Source organism: Heptranchias perlo, chromosome 15 (assembly GCF_035084215.1).
Source record: "Heptranchias perlo isolate sHepPer1 chromosome 15, sHepPer1.hap1, whole genome shotgun sequence".
NCBI lineage: Eukaryota > Metazoa > Chordata > Chondrichthyes > Hexanchiformes > Hexanchidae > Heptranchias > Heptranchias perlo.
In genome coordinates this window covers 47,222,873-47,236,269 of record NC_090339.1, presented here as the reverse complement: position 1 = coordinate 47,236,269, position 13,397 = coordinate 47,222,873, and the positions used below count along the sequence as shown (strand labels likewise).

At 41.7% G+C, this 13,397-nt stretch overlaps 1 protein-coding gene across 5 annotated transcripts in view; it reads left to right on the top strand.

The window, feature by feature from the left end:
- LOC137333062 (serine/threonine-protein kinase PAK 3) overlaps positions 1 to 13,397 on the top strand; it is a 188,931-nt gene that overhangs the window by 108,381 nt on the left and 67,153 nt on the right. For all 5 annotated transcript variants that reach the window (XM_067997164.1, XM_067997163.1, XM_067997160.1 and 2 more), the window contains exon 3: positions 8,519 to 8,619. In XM_067997164.1, coding sequence (XP_067853265.1) covers positions 8,519 to 8,619 — 101 coding nt within the window. The remainder of the gene's footprint in view (positions 1 to 8,518; positions 8,620 to 13,397) is intronic.

Genomic DNA, 13,397 nt, shown 5'->3' with positions numbered 1-13,397 from the left:
TATAGACTCAACTATTTCATGCTCTCCTGGCCGGCCTCCAATCTTCCACCTTCCATAAACTTGAGCTCATCCAAAACTCTGCTGCCCGTATCCTAACTCGCACCAAGTCCCGTTCACCCATCACCCCTGTGCTCACTAACCTACATTGGCTCCCGGTCCAACAATGCCTCAATTCTAAAATTCTCATCCTTGTTTTCAATTCCCTCCATGGCCTCGCCCCTTCATATCTCTGTAACCTCCTCCAGCTCCACAACCCTCCGAGATCTCTGCATTCCTGGGGTCTTGCGCATCCCACCATTGGCAGCCATGCCTTCAGCTGCCATAGGAACAAAAGAACAGGAGTAGGCCATTCAGCCCCTCGAGCCCACTCCGCCATTTGAATAGATCATGGCTGATCTGTGATCTAACTCCATATACCTGCCTTTGGCCCATATCCCTTAATACCTTTGGTTGGCAAAAAGATATCTGTCTCAGATTTAAAATTAGCAATTGAGCTAGCATGAATTGCCGTTGGCGGAAGAGAGTTCCAAACTTCTATCATCCTTTGTGTGTAGAAGTGTTTTCTAATCACACTCCTGAGAGGTCTGGCTCTAATTTTTAGACTGTGCCCCCTAGTCCTAAAATCCCCAACCAGCGGAAATAGTTTCTTTCTATCTACCCTATCTGTTCCCCTTAATATCTTATAAACTTCCATCAGATCACCCCTTAACCTTCTAAACTCGAGAGAATACAACCCCAATTTGTGTACTCTCTCCTCGTAACTTAACCCTTGAAGTCCGGATATCATTCTATTAAATCTATGCTGCACTCCCTCCAAGGCCAATATGTCCTTCCGAAGATGCGGTGCCCAGAACTGCTCACAGTACTCCAGGTGCAGTCTAACCAGGGTTTTGTATAGCTGCAGCATAACTTCTGCCCTCTTGTACTTTAATCCTCTAGATATAAAGGCCAGCATTCCATTAGCCCTATTGATTATTTTCTGCACCTGTTCATGATACTTCAATGATCTATGTACCTGAACCCCTCAGTCCATTTGGACATCCACTGTTTTTAACTTTTTACCATTTAGAAAGTACCCTGTTCTATCCTTTTTGGTCCAACGTGGATGACCTCACATTTGTCTACGTTGAATTCCATTTGCCACAGTTTTGCCCATTCACCTAATCTATCAATATCACTTTGTAATTTTATGTTTTCATCCACACTGCTTACAATGCCACCAATCTTTGTGTCATCGGCAAACTTAGATATGAGACTTTCTATGCCTTCATCTAAGTTGTTAATAAATATTGTGAATAATTGAGGCCCCAAGACAGATCCTTGCGGGACTCCACTAGTCACATCCTGCCAATGTGAGTACCTACCCATTATCCCTACTCTCTGTTGCCTTTCGCTCAGCTAACTTCCTAACCAAGTTCGTACTTTTCCCTCGATTCCATGGGCTTCTATCTTAGCTAACAGTCTCTTATGTGGGACCTCATCAAATGCCTTCTGGAAGTCCATATAAATAACATCCATTGACAATCCCCTGTCCACTACTTTAGTCACCTCTTCAAAAAATTCAATCAGGTTTGTCAGGCACGACCTACCTTTCACAAATCCAAGCTGGCTCTCTCTGATTAACTGAAAATCTTTGAGGTGTTCAGTCATCCTATCCTTAATTATAGACTCCAGCATTTTCCCCACAACAGATGTTAGGCCAACTGGTCTATAATTCCCTGGTTTCCCTCTCTCTCCTTTCTTAAAAAGTGGAGTGACGTGCAATTTTCCAATCTAGAGGGACGGTTCCTGAATCTAGAGAACTTTCAAAGATTTTAGTTAGGGCATCTGCAACCTGCTCACCTACTTCCTTTAAAACCCTGGGATGGAAACCATCTGATCCTGGGGATTTGTCACTCTTTAGTGCTATTATTTTCTTCATTACTCTTGTTTTCCATATGTTAATTTTATTGAGTCCCTGCCCCCGATTCATTATTAGTTTGCTTGGGATTTCTGGCATGTTATCCCCTTTTTCTACTGTAAATACTGACGCAAAGTAATTGTTCAACATGTCCGCCATTTCCCCATTGTCAATAACATTATCCCCACTTTCAGTTTTTAAGGGGCCAACACTGCTCCTGACCACCCCCTTTTTCCTAATATAACTATAAAAGTTCTTTGTATTGGTTTTGATATCACTTGTAAGTTTCTTTTCATACTCTCTTTTTGTGACCCTTTGTTGATCTTTGTATCTTTCCCATTCGCCAGGATCTGTGCCATTTTTTGCCTTTTTGTATGCCCTTTTCTTACGTCTTATACTGTGCCTTACCTCTTTAGTTGTCCATGGCTGGTTTTTTGGCAAGTAGAGTTCTTTCCCCTCAGGGGTATAAACCGGTTCTGTACCACGTTAAATGTTTCTTTAAACATTTCCCACTGATCATCAGTCGTTTTACCCATTAACAAATTTGCCCAGTTTACTGTGGACAGTCTGTCTCATCCCATTGAAGTCGGCCTCACCCAAGTCTAGAATCTTAGCAGCTGATTCACTTTTTTCCCTTTCAAACACTACTTTGAACTCGATCATGTTATGATCGCTATTGGATAGATGTTCACGCACAGTTAAGCCGTTAACTAAATCTGGTTCATTACTCGTTACTAAATCTACTATGGCTTGCCCCCTTGTTGCCTCTAGGACATACTGCTGTAGAAAACTATCCTGGACACACTCAAGAAATTCACTACCTTTCTGAGAGTTGCTATTCTGCTTTTCCCAATCTATGTGAAGGTTAAAGTCCCCCATTAAGACCACTATGCCTTTGTTATACGCTTGTCTAATCTCTGCATTTATACAATCTAGCACTTCAGAGCTGCTGCCAGGGGTCCTATACACAACTCCCATTATAGTCTTAGATCCTTTCCTATTTCTCAATTCAACCCATAAGGTCTCTGTTGACTGCTTACCTCTCATTATATCCTCCTTTATCATTGAAGTGATTTCATCTCCAATCACTAAGGCTACTCCTCCCCCTCTTCCAGTTTCCCTATCTCTCCTGTAGACCTTATAACCTGGTATATTTAGTTCCCAATCCTGACCATCCTGCAGCCATGTCTCAATAATAGCTATCATGTCATACCCTCCAATTTGAATTTGAACCTGTGGTTCATTTAATTTATTTCTTATACTCTGTGTGTTTGTATATAGAACTCTTAGTTGGGCCACACACCCTAGCCTGTCCTTCAGCTTTGATGCTGGGTTAATCGCTTTATACCTTCTAGTTTTCACTTTATCTGTAGTGCCTAAAGTACACTCTCTTTCTGCTGCTCTACGCTTTTCCCTTTCACTTGTTCTTTAACAACTATTTGTATTATTTGTATTGTAAATTTCCCCTGGGTCCTCCCCTCTCTTAGCGCTTTCAACTTCACTCTCTTCTGACTCCCCGCTCAGGTTCCCATCGCCCTGCCAGTCTAGTTTAAACCCTCCCCAACAGCAGTAGCATATTAGTCCCGGATCTGTTGAGGTGCAACGAGTCCGGCTTATACAGGTCCCACCTTCCCCAGATTCGGTCCCAATTCCTCAGGAATCTAAATCCCTCCCTCCTGCACCAACCCTCCAGCCACGCATTCATCTGGTCTATTCTCCTATTCCTATACTCACTAGCACGTGGCACTGGAAGTAATCCTGAGATTACTACCCTTGAGGTCCTGCTTTTTAACTTATTTTCTAACTCCTTTAACTTATTTTACCTGTGTCGTTGGTACCGATATGTACCATGACCTCTGGCTGTTCACCCTCTCCCTTCAGAATGTCCTGCAGCCACTCAGTGACATCCATGACCCTGGCACCAGGGAGGCAACATACCATCCTGGAATCACGTTTGCAGCCTCAGAAATGCCTGTCTGCTCCCTGAACTATAGAATCCCATATCACAATTGCTCTCTTGACCTTTCTCCTCCCCCCCTGTACAGCTGAGCCACCCATGGTGCTCTGGTCTTGGCTCTGGCTGCACTCCCCAGAGGAACCCTCTCCCCCCACCAGTACCCAAAACTGAATACTGGTTGGAGAGTGAGATGCTGTCAGGGGACTCCTACACTCCTGCCAGATCCTAAGCTCTGGAATTCCCTCCTTAAACCTCTCCACCTGTCTATCTCTCTCTCCTCCTTTAAGACACTCCTTAAAACCTACCTCTTTGACCAACCTTTTGGTCACCTGTCCTACTAACTCCTTATGTGGCTCGGTGTCAGATTTTGTCACCGAGCTTATCACACCCTAAGGTTAGGTAGTAGTTTAGAATTGGTCAGTGGTCAGGGACAGAAGGGCGTGACTGCGACTCAGGCAGATATGGGGACCCAGGATGCAGTGATGGAGGAGCCCCAGCCTTTGCCCTTGTCCAACAGGTATGAGGTACCTGCTACCTGTGTGGATGAGAACAAATACTGCAGGGAGGATGGGCAATTTGACCACGGCACCACGGTACAGGAGGCCATTCAAGTGGGGAGAGTAAAAAGGAATGTGTTAGTGGTAGGAGATAGTATAATCAGGGGGATAAAAACTGTTCTCTGCAGCCACAACCGGGAGTCCCGAAGCCTGTATTGCTTGCCCGGTGCCAGAGTTAAGGATATATCCATGTGGCTGGAGAAGAACTTGGAGCATGAGAGGGAGGATCCAGTTGTCTTGGTCCACGCAGGAACCAACGACATAGGTAGAACTAGGAATGAGGTTCTGCTGAGGGAGTTTGAGGAGCTAGGGTCCAAATTAATAAGCAGAATCTCAAAGGTAATAATCTATGGATTACTAACTGAGCCATGCTCAAATTGGCACAGGGTCAAACAGACCAGAGAGTTAAATGCATGGCTCAGAGTGGTGTGGGAGACAGGGGTTTCGATTCATGGGGCACTGGCACCAGTACTGGGAAAAGAAGGAGATGTTCCATTGGGACCGGCTCCATTTAAACCAGGCTGGGACCAGTGTCCTGGCAAATCAAATAACTAGGGTGGTAGATAGGGCTTTAAACTAAAAGAGTGGTGGGGTGGGGTGGGGGGCGGGTTCAAGTAAGGATAAATTTATAAATCTAAAGAGAAAAGTCAAGGCCGTAGAGCAGTGTAGCGATTTGGGTAAAGATAAGCAGAGAGTGTCAGGAAGGGACAGAGAGTTTAACAGTAATAGTGCATCAGTGAATAAGGTCAAATCAGGGAAAAATAGTAAAAAGTTAAAATTAAAGGTGCTTTATTTGAATGCTCGAAGCATTCAGAACAAGATAGACGAATTAATGGCACAAATAGAGATAAATGGGTTTGATCTAGTAACCATTACTGAGACCAAGGTTGGGAACTAAATATTCCAGGGTACATGACTTTTCGAAAAGACAGACAAAATGGAAAAGGGGGGTGGGGGGGTAGCCCTGATAACAAAGGATGATATAAGGACAGTAGCGAGAAAGGATCTTGGCTCCGAAGATCAGGAAGTAGAATCAGTACGGGTGGAGAGAAGAAATAACGAGGAGCAGAAAACACTGGAGGGAATAGTTTATAGGCCCCCTAACAGTAGTTATACTGTTGGACAGAGTATTAATCAAGAAATAAGAGGAGCTCGTAACAAAGGTAATGAAATAATCGTGGGAACTTTAATCTTCATGTAGACTGGGCAAGTCAAATTGGCAAAAGTAGTTTGGAGGACGTGTTCATGGAATGCATTCGAGACAGTTTCCTAGAACAGTATGTCATGGAGCCAACCAGGGGATCTAGTCTTGTGTAATAAAACAGGGTTAATTAGTAATCTTATAGTAAGGGATCCTCTGGGGAAGAGTGATTATAATCTGATAGAATTTCATATTAAGTTCGAGACTGACGTACTTAAGTCCGTAACTAGAGTCTTAAACTTAAACAAAGCTAATTACATAGGTATGAGAGGCAAGTTGGCTAAGAATGATTGGGAAATTAGATTAAAAGATATGACGGTAGATAAGCAATCGCAAACATTTAAAGAAATATTTCATAATTCTCAACGAATATACATTCCATTGAGAAATAAAAACTCCACAGGAAAAGTGATCCATTCGTGGATACCTAAAGAAGTTGAGGATAGTATTAGATTAAAAGAAGAGACTTATAATGTTACCAAGAAGAGTAGTAAACCTGAGGATTGGGAGAGTTTTAGAAACCAGCAAAGGATGACCAAAAAATTGATTAAGAGGGAGAAAATTGAATGAGTGTAAACTAGCAAGAAATATAAAAACAGATTGTAAGAGTTGTTACAGGTGAGTAAAAAGGAAGAGAGTAGTGGTAATTAAGGATGTGGTAATAGGGCACTTAGAAAATCATAATATGATTAGGCAGAGTCAACATGGTTTTATGAAATTATATTTGACCAATCTATTAGTTTTTTGAGGATGTAACTAGCAGGGTAGATAAAGGGGAACCAGTGGATGTAGTATATTTGGATTTTGAAAAGGCATTCAATAAGGTGCCACATGAAAGGTTGTTACACAAGATAAGGGCTCATGGGGTTGGGGGTAACATATTAGCATAGATAGAGGATTGGTTAACGGACAAAAAACAGAGAGTAGGAATAAACGGGTCATTTCCAAGTTGGCAGGCTGTTACTAGTGGGGTACTGCAAGGGATCAGTGCTGAGGCCTCTGCTATTTACAATCCATATTAATGACTTAGATGAAGGGACCAAGTGTAATGTATCCAAGTTTGCTGATGATACAAAACTAGGTGAGAAAGTAAGCTTCTGTGAGCAGGACACCAGGATTCTGCAAAGGGATATAGACAGGCTAAGTGAGTGGGCAAGAAGGTGGCAGATGGAGTATAATGTGGGGAAATGTGAGGTTATTCACTTTGGTAGGAAGAATAGAAAAAAAGAATATTTTTTAAATGGTGAGAAACTATTAAATGCTCGTGTTCAGAGAGATTTGAGTGTCCTTGTACATGAAACACAGAAAGTTAACATGCAGGTACAGCAAGCAATAAGGAAAGCAAATGGTATGTTGGCCTTTATTGCAAAGGGGTTGGAATACAAGAGTAAGGAAGTCTTGCTGCAGTTGTACAGGGTTTTGGTGAGACCACACCTCAAGAACTGTGTGCAGTTTAGGTCTCTTTACCTAAGGAAGGATGTACTTGCCTTAGAGGCGGTACAACAAAGGTTCACTAGAATGATTCCTGGGATGAGAGGGTTGACCTATGAAGAGAGATGAGTAGAATGGGCCTGTACTCTCTGGATTTTAGAAGAATGAGAGGTGATCTCATTGAAGCATATAAGATTCTGAGAGGGCTTGACAGGGTAGATGCTGAGAGGCTTTTTGCCCTGGCTGGAGAATCTCGAACTAGGGGGCATAGTCTTAGGATAAGGGGTCGGCCATTTAGGACTGAGTTGAGGAGAAATTTTTTCACTCAGGGGTTCTGAATCTTTTGAATTCTCTACCCCAAAGGGCTGTGGATGCTCAGTTGTTGAGTATATTCAAGGCTGAGATCCATAGATTTTTGGACTCTCGGGGAATCAAGGGATATGGGGATCGGGCCGGAAAGTGGAGTTGAGGTCGAAGATCAGCCATGATCTTATTGAATGGCGGTGCAGGCTCGAGGGGCCATGTGGCCTACTCCTGCTCCTATTTCTTATGTTCTTATGTTCCTGTGAAGCGCCTTGAGACACTTGACTACATTAAAGACGCTATATAAATGCAAGTTGTTGTTGTTGCTCTGGTTCCTGTCCTGTTGGTAGAATATCTTCCCAATTAATGTCAGGAAATGAGGTGCTTGCATTGGAATCCCATTCTTGTTTGAAACTACTAGAGAAAAGGAAATTATAAAAAGTAGATTAAGTATGAGGCAAATGATTGCAAATATCATTACCCCATCTGTAGAAGACAACCTGAGGTGGAGATTCGGGAGGAATACTTTGAAGTTGTAATCCATTCATTTCCATTGTCCATATGCTGAAATTTTAGCTTCGTGAGCTGGCACTATATCATATTTGAGGTATAGGTTCTGGGTTCTGAAGTGTGCTGGAGATGAGAGGTCTGGAAAGGGAATGCTATTTATCTGATACAGGGAGAACCAAGGTAGGGCAAATCTTTGACCCAATTGGATATGTTGGTCTATGCAATTTCTAAAGTAATGGATGGTACAAGAGCCCCAAACATAATAGCATTGTTAAATGACTGGTTTAATGAAATTGACGAATGGTTCAATCTGTACATTATTTACAATGTGTTATGTGTATCCATTCCTGGGTAAGGCAGTGCTTATACAGTTGTGTTACTCTGCTCCAAGGTTATGGGACTCTTGACCTGTATCATGTGTTTCAAAAGATGCCTGTACTGTATATGTGAACTTTGATATGTCTGAGGCAGATAATTGATGAAGGTGGACAAACAGCCTTCAGATGTGGATGTTCTGTTATACATGCAGTTTAGTTGATGCCTTAACTGACCCTTGGGGTGTTATCTATATTCACTGGGCTAGATTTCAACCCTGGTGAAAGAATATTCAGAGACAAATGTTTCCCAAAAATATTTATTTTCTCTCTTCCTGCCTCTAGCTAATAAAAAGAAAGAAAAAGAACGTCCAGAGATCTCTCTTCCTTCAGATTTTGAGCACACGATTCATGTGGGATTCGATGCAGTTACAGGAGAATTTACAGTGAGTAAGCTCTTGCATGAAACATTAATGGTCTTACACTGACAGTTGAAAATTGATGGACTATCTTAATCTGATGACTAAAGATTTCAAACACTGAAAATAATTGGGCCTTTTTCTTCAGTTTGGAATTCTGGCCATATCAATGCCAGTGGGCATCCCATAGCAGCTAGGTGCATTGACCTGCTACTCAGCGAATGTTAGGACACAAGTTCCCCCCCTCCCCCATCCCCCCCCCCCCCCCCCCCCGCCCACCTCAATTCTGGTGTAATTTCCTAATTTCAGCTCAGTTGTTTAGGGGGGGTGACAAATGTATTACTTTTTATGAGGAAGAGTTATCCATATTGCTCCCTCTTAGCATTAGCAGACAACATAGAATGGGTTGCGGAACAGGTTGCGGCCTATGCCTGTTCTCACCGTCACATCGTGAATTGTGAGTGTTGGTCACTATCTGCTGAGTGGTGACTGACTTCAACTTGCTGTTCATGATGGACCTGGAGCAGAACTTCACAGTGTACGCTGCAGGAGAACTTTCCACGCAAACTGTCTCTCCCAGGATTAACTCTAGCCAGTAGCTTTGAAACACAAAACCCATGATAGAAGTTGGCCTCAGCTCTCCTGGAGCAGGGCACGTGTTCCCCATTCTAATTGTTATTCAGTGACAGTTTATAGAAGGTATACATGTGTAGATATCGGGTGAGGACAGGATCAGAGTTGGCTGTGATGCACTTCTTTCCCCTATGTTACGTTAGTCTACTGAACCTTACTGTCTAGACTCATACATAAAGAGCGACCATTTGGACCAGGTATTGATGAGCAGCTGATATTTGCTGAACCATACTCCCCATGAGTCAGGACCAGCAGGAGAGGTATGGAGGAAGGACATTAGAAACTTCTTTTTAGGAAACAGGAACATGGATAACTGAGAGACAGCAGTGCACATGAAGGGAATCTCCCTTTATAACTTTTAGGATTGTATGAGAATTCAGAGGTCACTTCCCCTTTTAAAAATAAGATGAAAATTTTCCCCTCCATATTGTCTTTCACACATTATTGCTTGTATTCACTGTGACTCTTCAAGTTTCTTTCTTACACAGAGTAGTCTTGTGGTCCATTTTCAAGGCTGGGCTGGTTGATCTTGGTTGGGACAATAGTTGAGGCTCTAAAATTGGCCTCAGTGCTCCTGGCCTAAGTAGGGTAAAAATCAACCCTGATTCTGATCTCTACCCCCTGACCCCTGCTGGAAAGGGCGTGTGTGTGAATGTCAAGTGTGGACTGGAGTTGGCTGAGCTGTGATATCCTCTGTAGTGAACGAGCTTGCTGCCAATCACTGTCTAGGCTCACACATTGAAGAATAACCACCTATGTGAGATAACAGGACTCCCAGCACCCATGGGACTGTATTCCAGCAAGAATTGGCACCTGCAGGAGAGGAGAGGAGAAAATTGGAGGTGGGAAACAATTGTCATTTAAATTGATATGTGAGCTCAGGACTTTTTACATCCCATCTGTGCAAAACTACGTTCGAAAGAAGATTCTCAACATCCAGATTTTATAAAAATTTAAACTAGTTAGAGAATTAATTCAAAGTCTTTTTTGCATTAATATGACTTCCTGCTGTACGTAATTTCCTTTAAAAAAATCATATGGCATGTTTATATTACAGGAGGAGAACCACTTATACACCATAGGTTGGATTACTAGAATGCACACTCTCTGCCTCTGTATGTTCCTGCTTTCTCTCACTTTCTCTCTTTTTCTGTCTCATATTTCCAGTGTTCACTGCACAGATTGTTTCTCATTCCTCTCTGTCTTTCTTTCTTTCTGTCTGTCTCTCTTTCCCTTTCTGTCTCATATATCCAGTGTGCACAGCACAGGTTGCTTCAAACTTGTGTTAAATTTTGCTGGAATCATTCTCATAAATAATAATGGTTTCCTACATCTGACACCTGCGAGGATTTTTATGAAGCTTTAAAACAGCAGGAGCAGAGTGAAGGATCGAGTAATGAATAACCGTTTCAGATTGAAAAGCTTTCAAAACAGCTGGAGTAACGTTAGGATTATTTTCCAACACCACAAACTATAACTTGTAATTTTTTTTGAACGAACATCTCTTTATCCTCTCTATGAAAATTTTGAAGGAACATAATTGTAAAGACAGACCATTAGTACAATTCAGACTCAACATCATTAAGCTACTTTGCATGAAGGCCTAATAGTAACCCTACTAATGAATGAAGCAATTAGTGTTTTGTAAATGGTGAGAGTCCATTATGGCTGAGGACTCCTGTTAACCTCTTTACTTGCATTAACCAAAATACCCATATTCTTATTCAAAATATGTCCTGTACCTGCAGTGATTTGTACTGTGCAGATGGTCTGAGTAAATAAATACATATAAAACCTACATTTTTAATTTTAAAAAAAGCTTAGAAATTTACTTAATTTTAAAAATTCATTTAATTTTAGAAAAGTGGGTAAGTGAAGAGGAGTGCTTTTAAGGTAATGCACGTGCTCCCTTACAAACAAAACCTCCTGGTCTTTCGTGAGAGTAGTTGAAGGGCTTTTCTTTTGAACTCCAAAAGGGAGACATTTCAATCGAGGGGATATGCAGTTGAGAACTCTGCTGATGACAAGGGGCCCCTCATAAAGCATCATCAGCAGCTGGTGCCTTTTTTGAAGTAGTTGAGCCATTTGGTGACTAATTTTGTAAAAGATTTTTTTCTCTGTATAAGCTGAGCCCCACTGAATTTTAAATAAAAAAAACGTTGTGGTATTGTGTTTAAAAATGACAAAATCTGCCAATCAGTCTGAAACTACACTAAACCATCAACGTTGGCTGGCGGATTTATTTCTACGATGGCCCATCTTGATTAAGTGTGACTTTTATAATAAAAGTGTGTGGCCCAGATTTAATGAATGATTTTTGCCAACCATTTCTTGAAAAGAAAACTTAAAAAAAAATATTATGTGGAGCATTCAAGGGAATAAGTGTGTTAAAGTGAAAGTACTGCCATTTCCAATTATCTTCCGCTTTCAAAATGATAAATGTTTACATCACTCCTAAGCTGTTAGGTGTGACTAGTTTATTTCTTGTTAAAGGAAGATGAATACTGTGTTTTACTGCTAACCACACGCAGCATTGTAAATGACCACAGAATTTCCTGGAATACACCCCCTTGTTCTGTACAAGATACTGTGGCTTGTCTGTTTAAAGCTGTAATGGTCCACAGTTTTCACAAAATGACTGTCCCCCTCCTCCAAACCACACAGAGATTAGGACCAATGAGGCTGTTAGGTTGAAAAATTATATTTCTAGTGCCATCTATTGGGACAATGAAGGTTTTGCAGTTGAAAAGTGGTCACTATAACACTTGGTTTGTGTACTCCAATTTGTGCTGACCTCTGCCTTTTGCCCATGAGTAATGGCTCTGATTGACAAGACCTCAGGAGCAAAGATCAGAGGTTAGTGACAGAAATACACAAATGCACTGTTTCCAAAGATTACTTCCAATGGACAATACCCCTGTAACAAATGGTTCAGCAAATTTTTTGTGTATGGTACCTACCTTATTACCTCAGTGGGAGGAGGAAGCGGGGTGGGGGGAGGAAGTGGATGGGGGGAAGGGTAGGTGGGCAATTATGCAACAACCATAGGGTCTGGCTGCTTAAAAACAAAAACTGTTCCCAGGGTTTTTTTTACCCCCTTCACAAATTAAGTTGCATTTCATTACTTTGAATGATTTATAAGGCATGTAAGATTTATTTGAGGGCAACCTCTGCTGAGTATTTGTTTTCTCCTGGATTCTCTTGCACCAAGACTAATACAATACAAATAGTACAAACAGTTGTTCAAGAACAAGCGAAAGGGAAAAACATAGAGCAGCAGAAAGAAAGTGTACTTTAGACACAACAGATAAAGTGAAAACTAGAAGGCGTAAGGCGATTAACCCAGCATCAAAGCTGAAGGTCAGGCTAGGGTGTGTGGCCCAACTAAGAGTTCTATATACAAATGCATGGAGTATAAGGAATAAATTAAATGAACTACAGGTTCAAATTCAAATTGGAGGGTATGACATGATAGCTATTACTGAGACATGGCTGCAGGATGGTCAGGATTGGGAACTAAATATACCAGGTTATAAGGTCTACAGGAGAGATAGGGAAAATGGAAGAGGGGGAGGAGTAGCCTTAGTGATTGGAGATGAAATCAATACAATGATAAAGGAGGATATAACGAGAGGTAAGCAGTCAACAGAGACCTTATGGGTTGAATTGAGAAATAGGAAAGGATCTAAGACTATAATGGGAATTGTGTATAGGACCCCTGGCAGCAGCTCTGAAGTGCTAGATTGTATAAATGCAGAGATTAGATAAGTGTGTAACAAAGGCATAGTGGTCTTAATGGGGGACTTTAACCTTCACAAAGATTGGGGAAAACAGACGAGCAACTGTCAGAAAGGTAGTGAATTTCTTGAGTGTGTCCGGGATAGTTTTCTACAGCAGTATGTCCTAGAGGCAACAATGGGGGAAAGCCATAGTAGATTTAGTAATGAGTAATGAACCAGATTTAGTTAACGGCTTAACTGTGCGTGAACATCTATCCAGTAGCGATCATAACATGATCGAGTTCAATGAAGTGTTTGAAAGGGAAAAAAGTGAATCAGCTGCAAAGATTCTAGACTTGGGTGAGGCCGACTTCAATGGGATGAGACAGACTGTCCACAGTAAACTGGGCAAATTTGGGTAAAACGACTGATAATCAGCAGGAAATGTTTAAA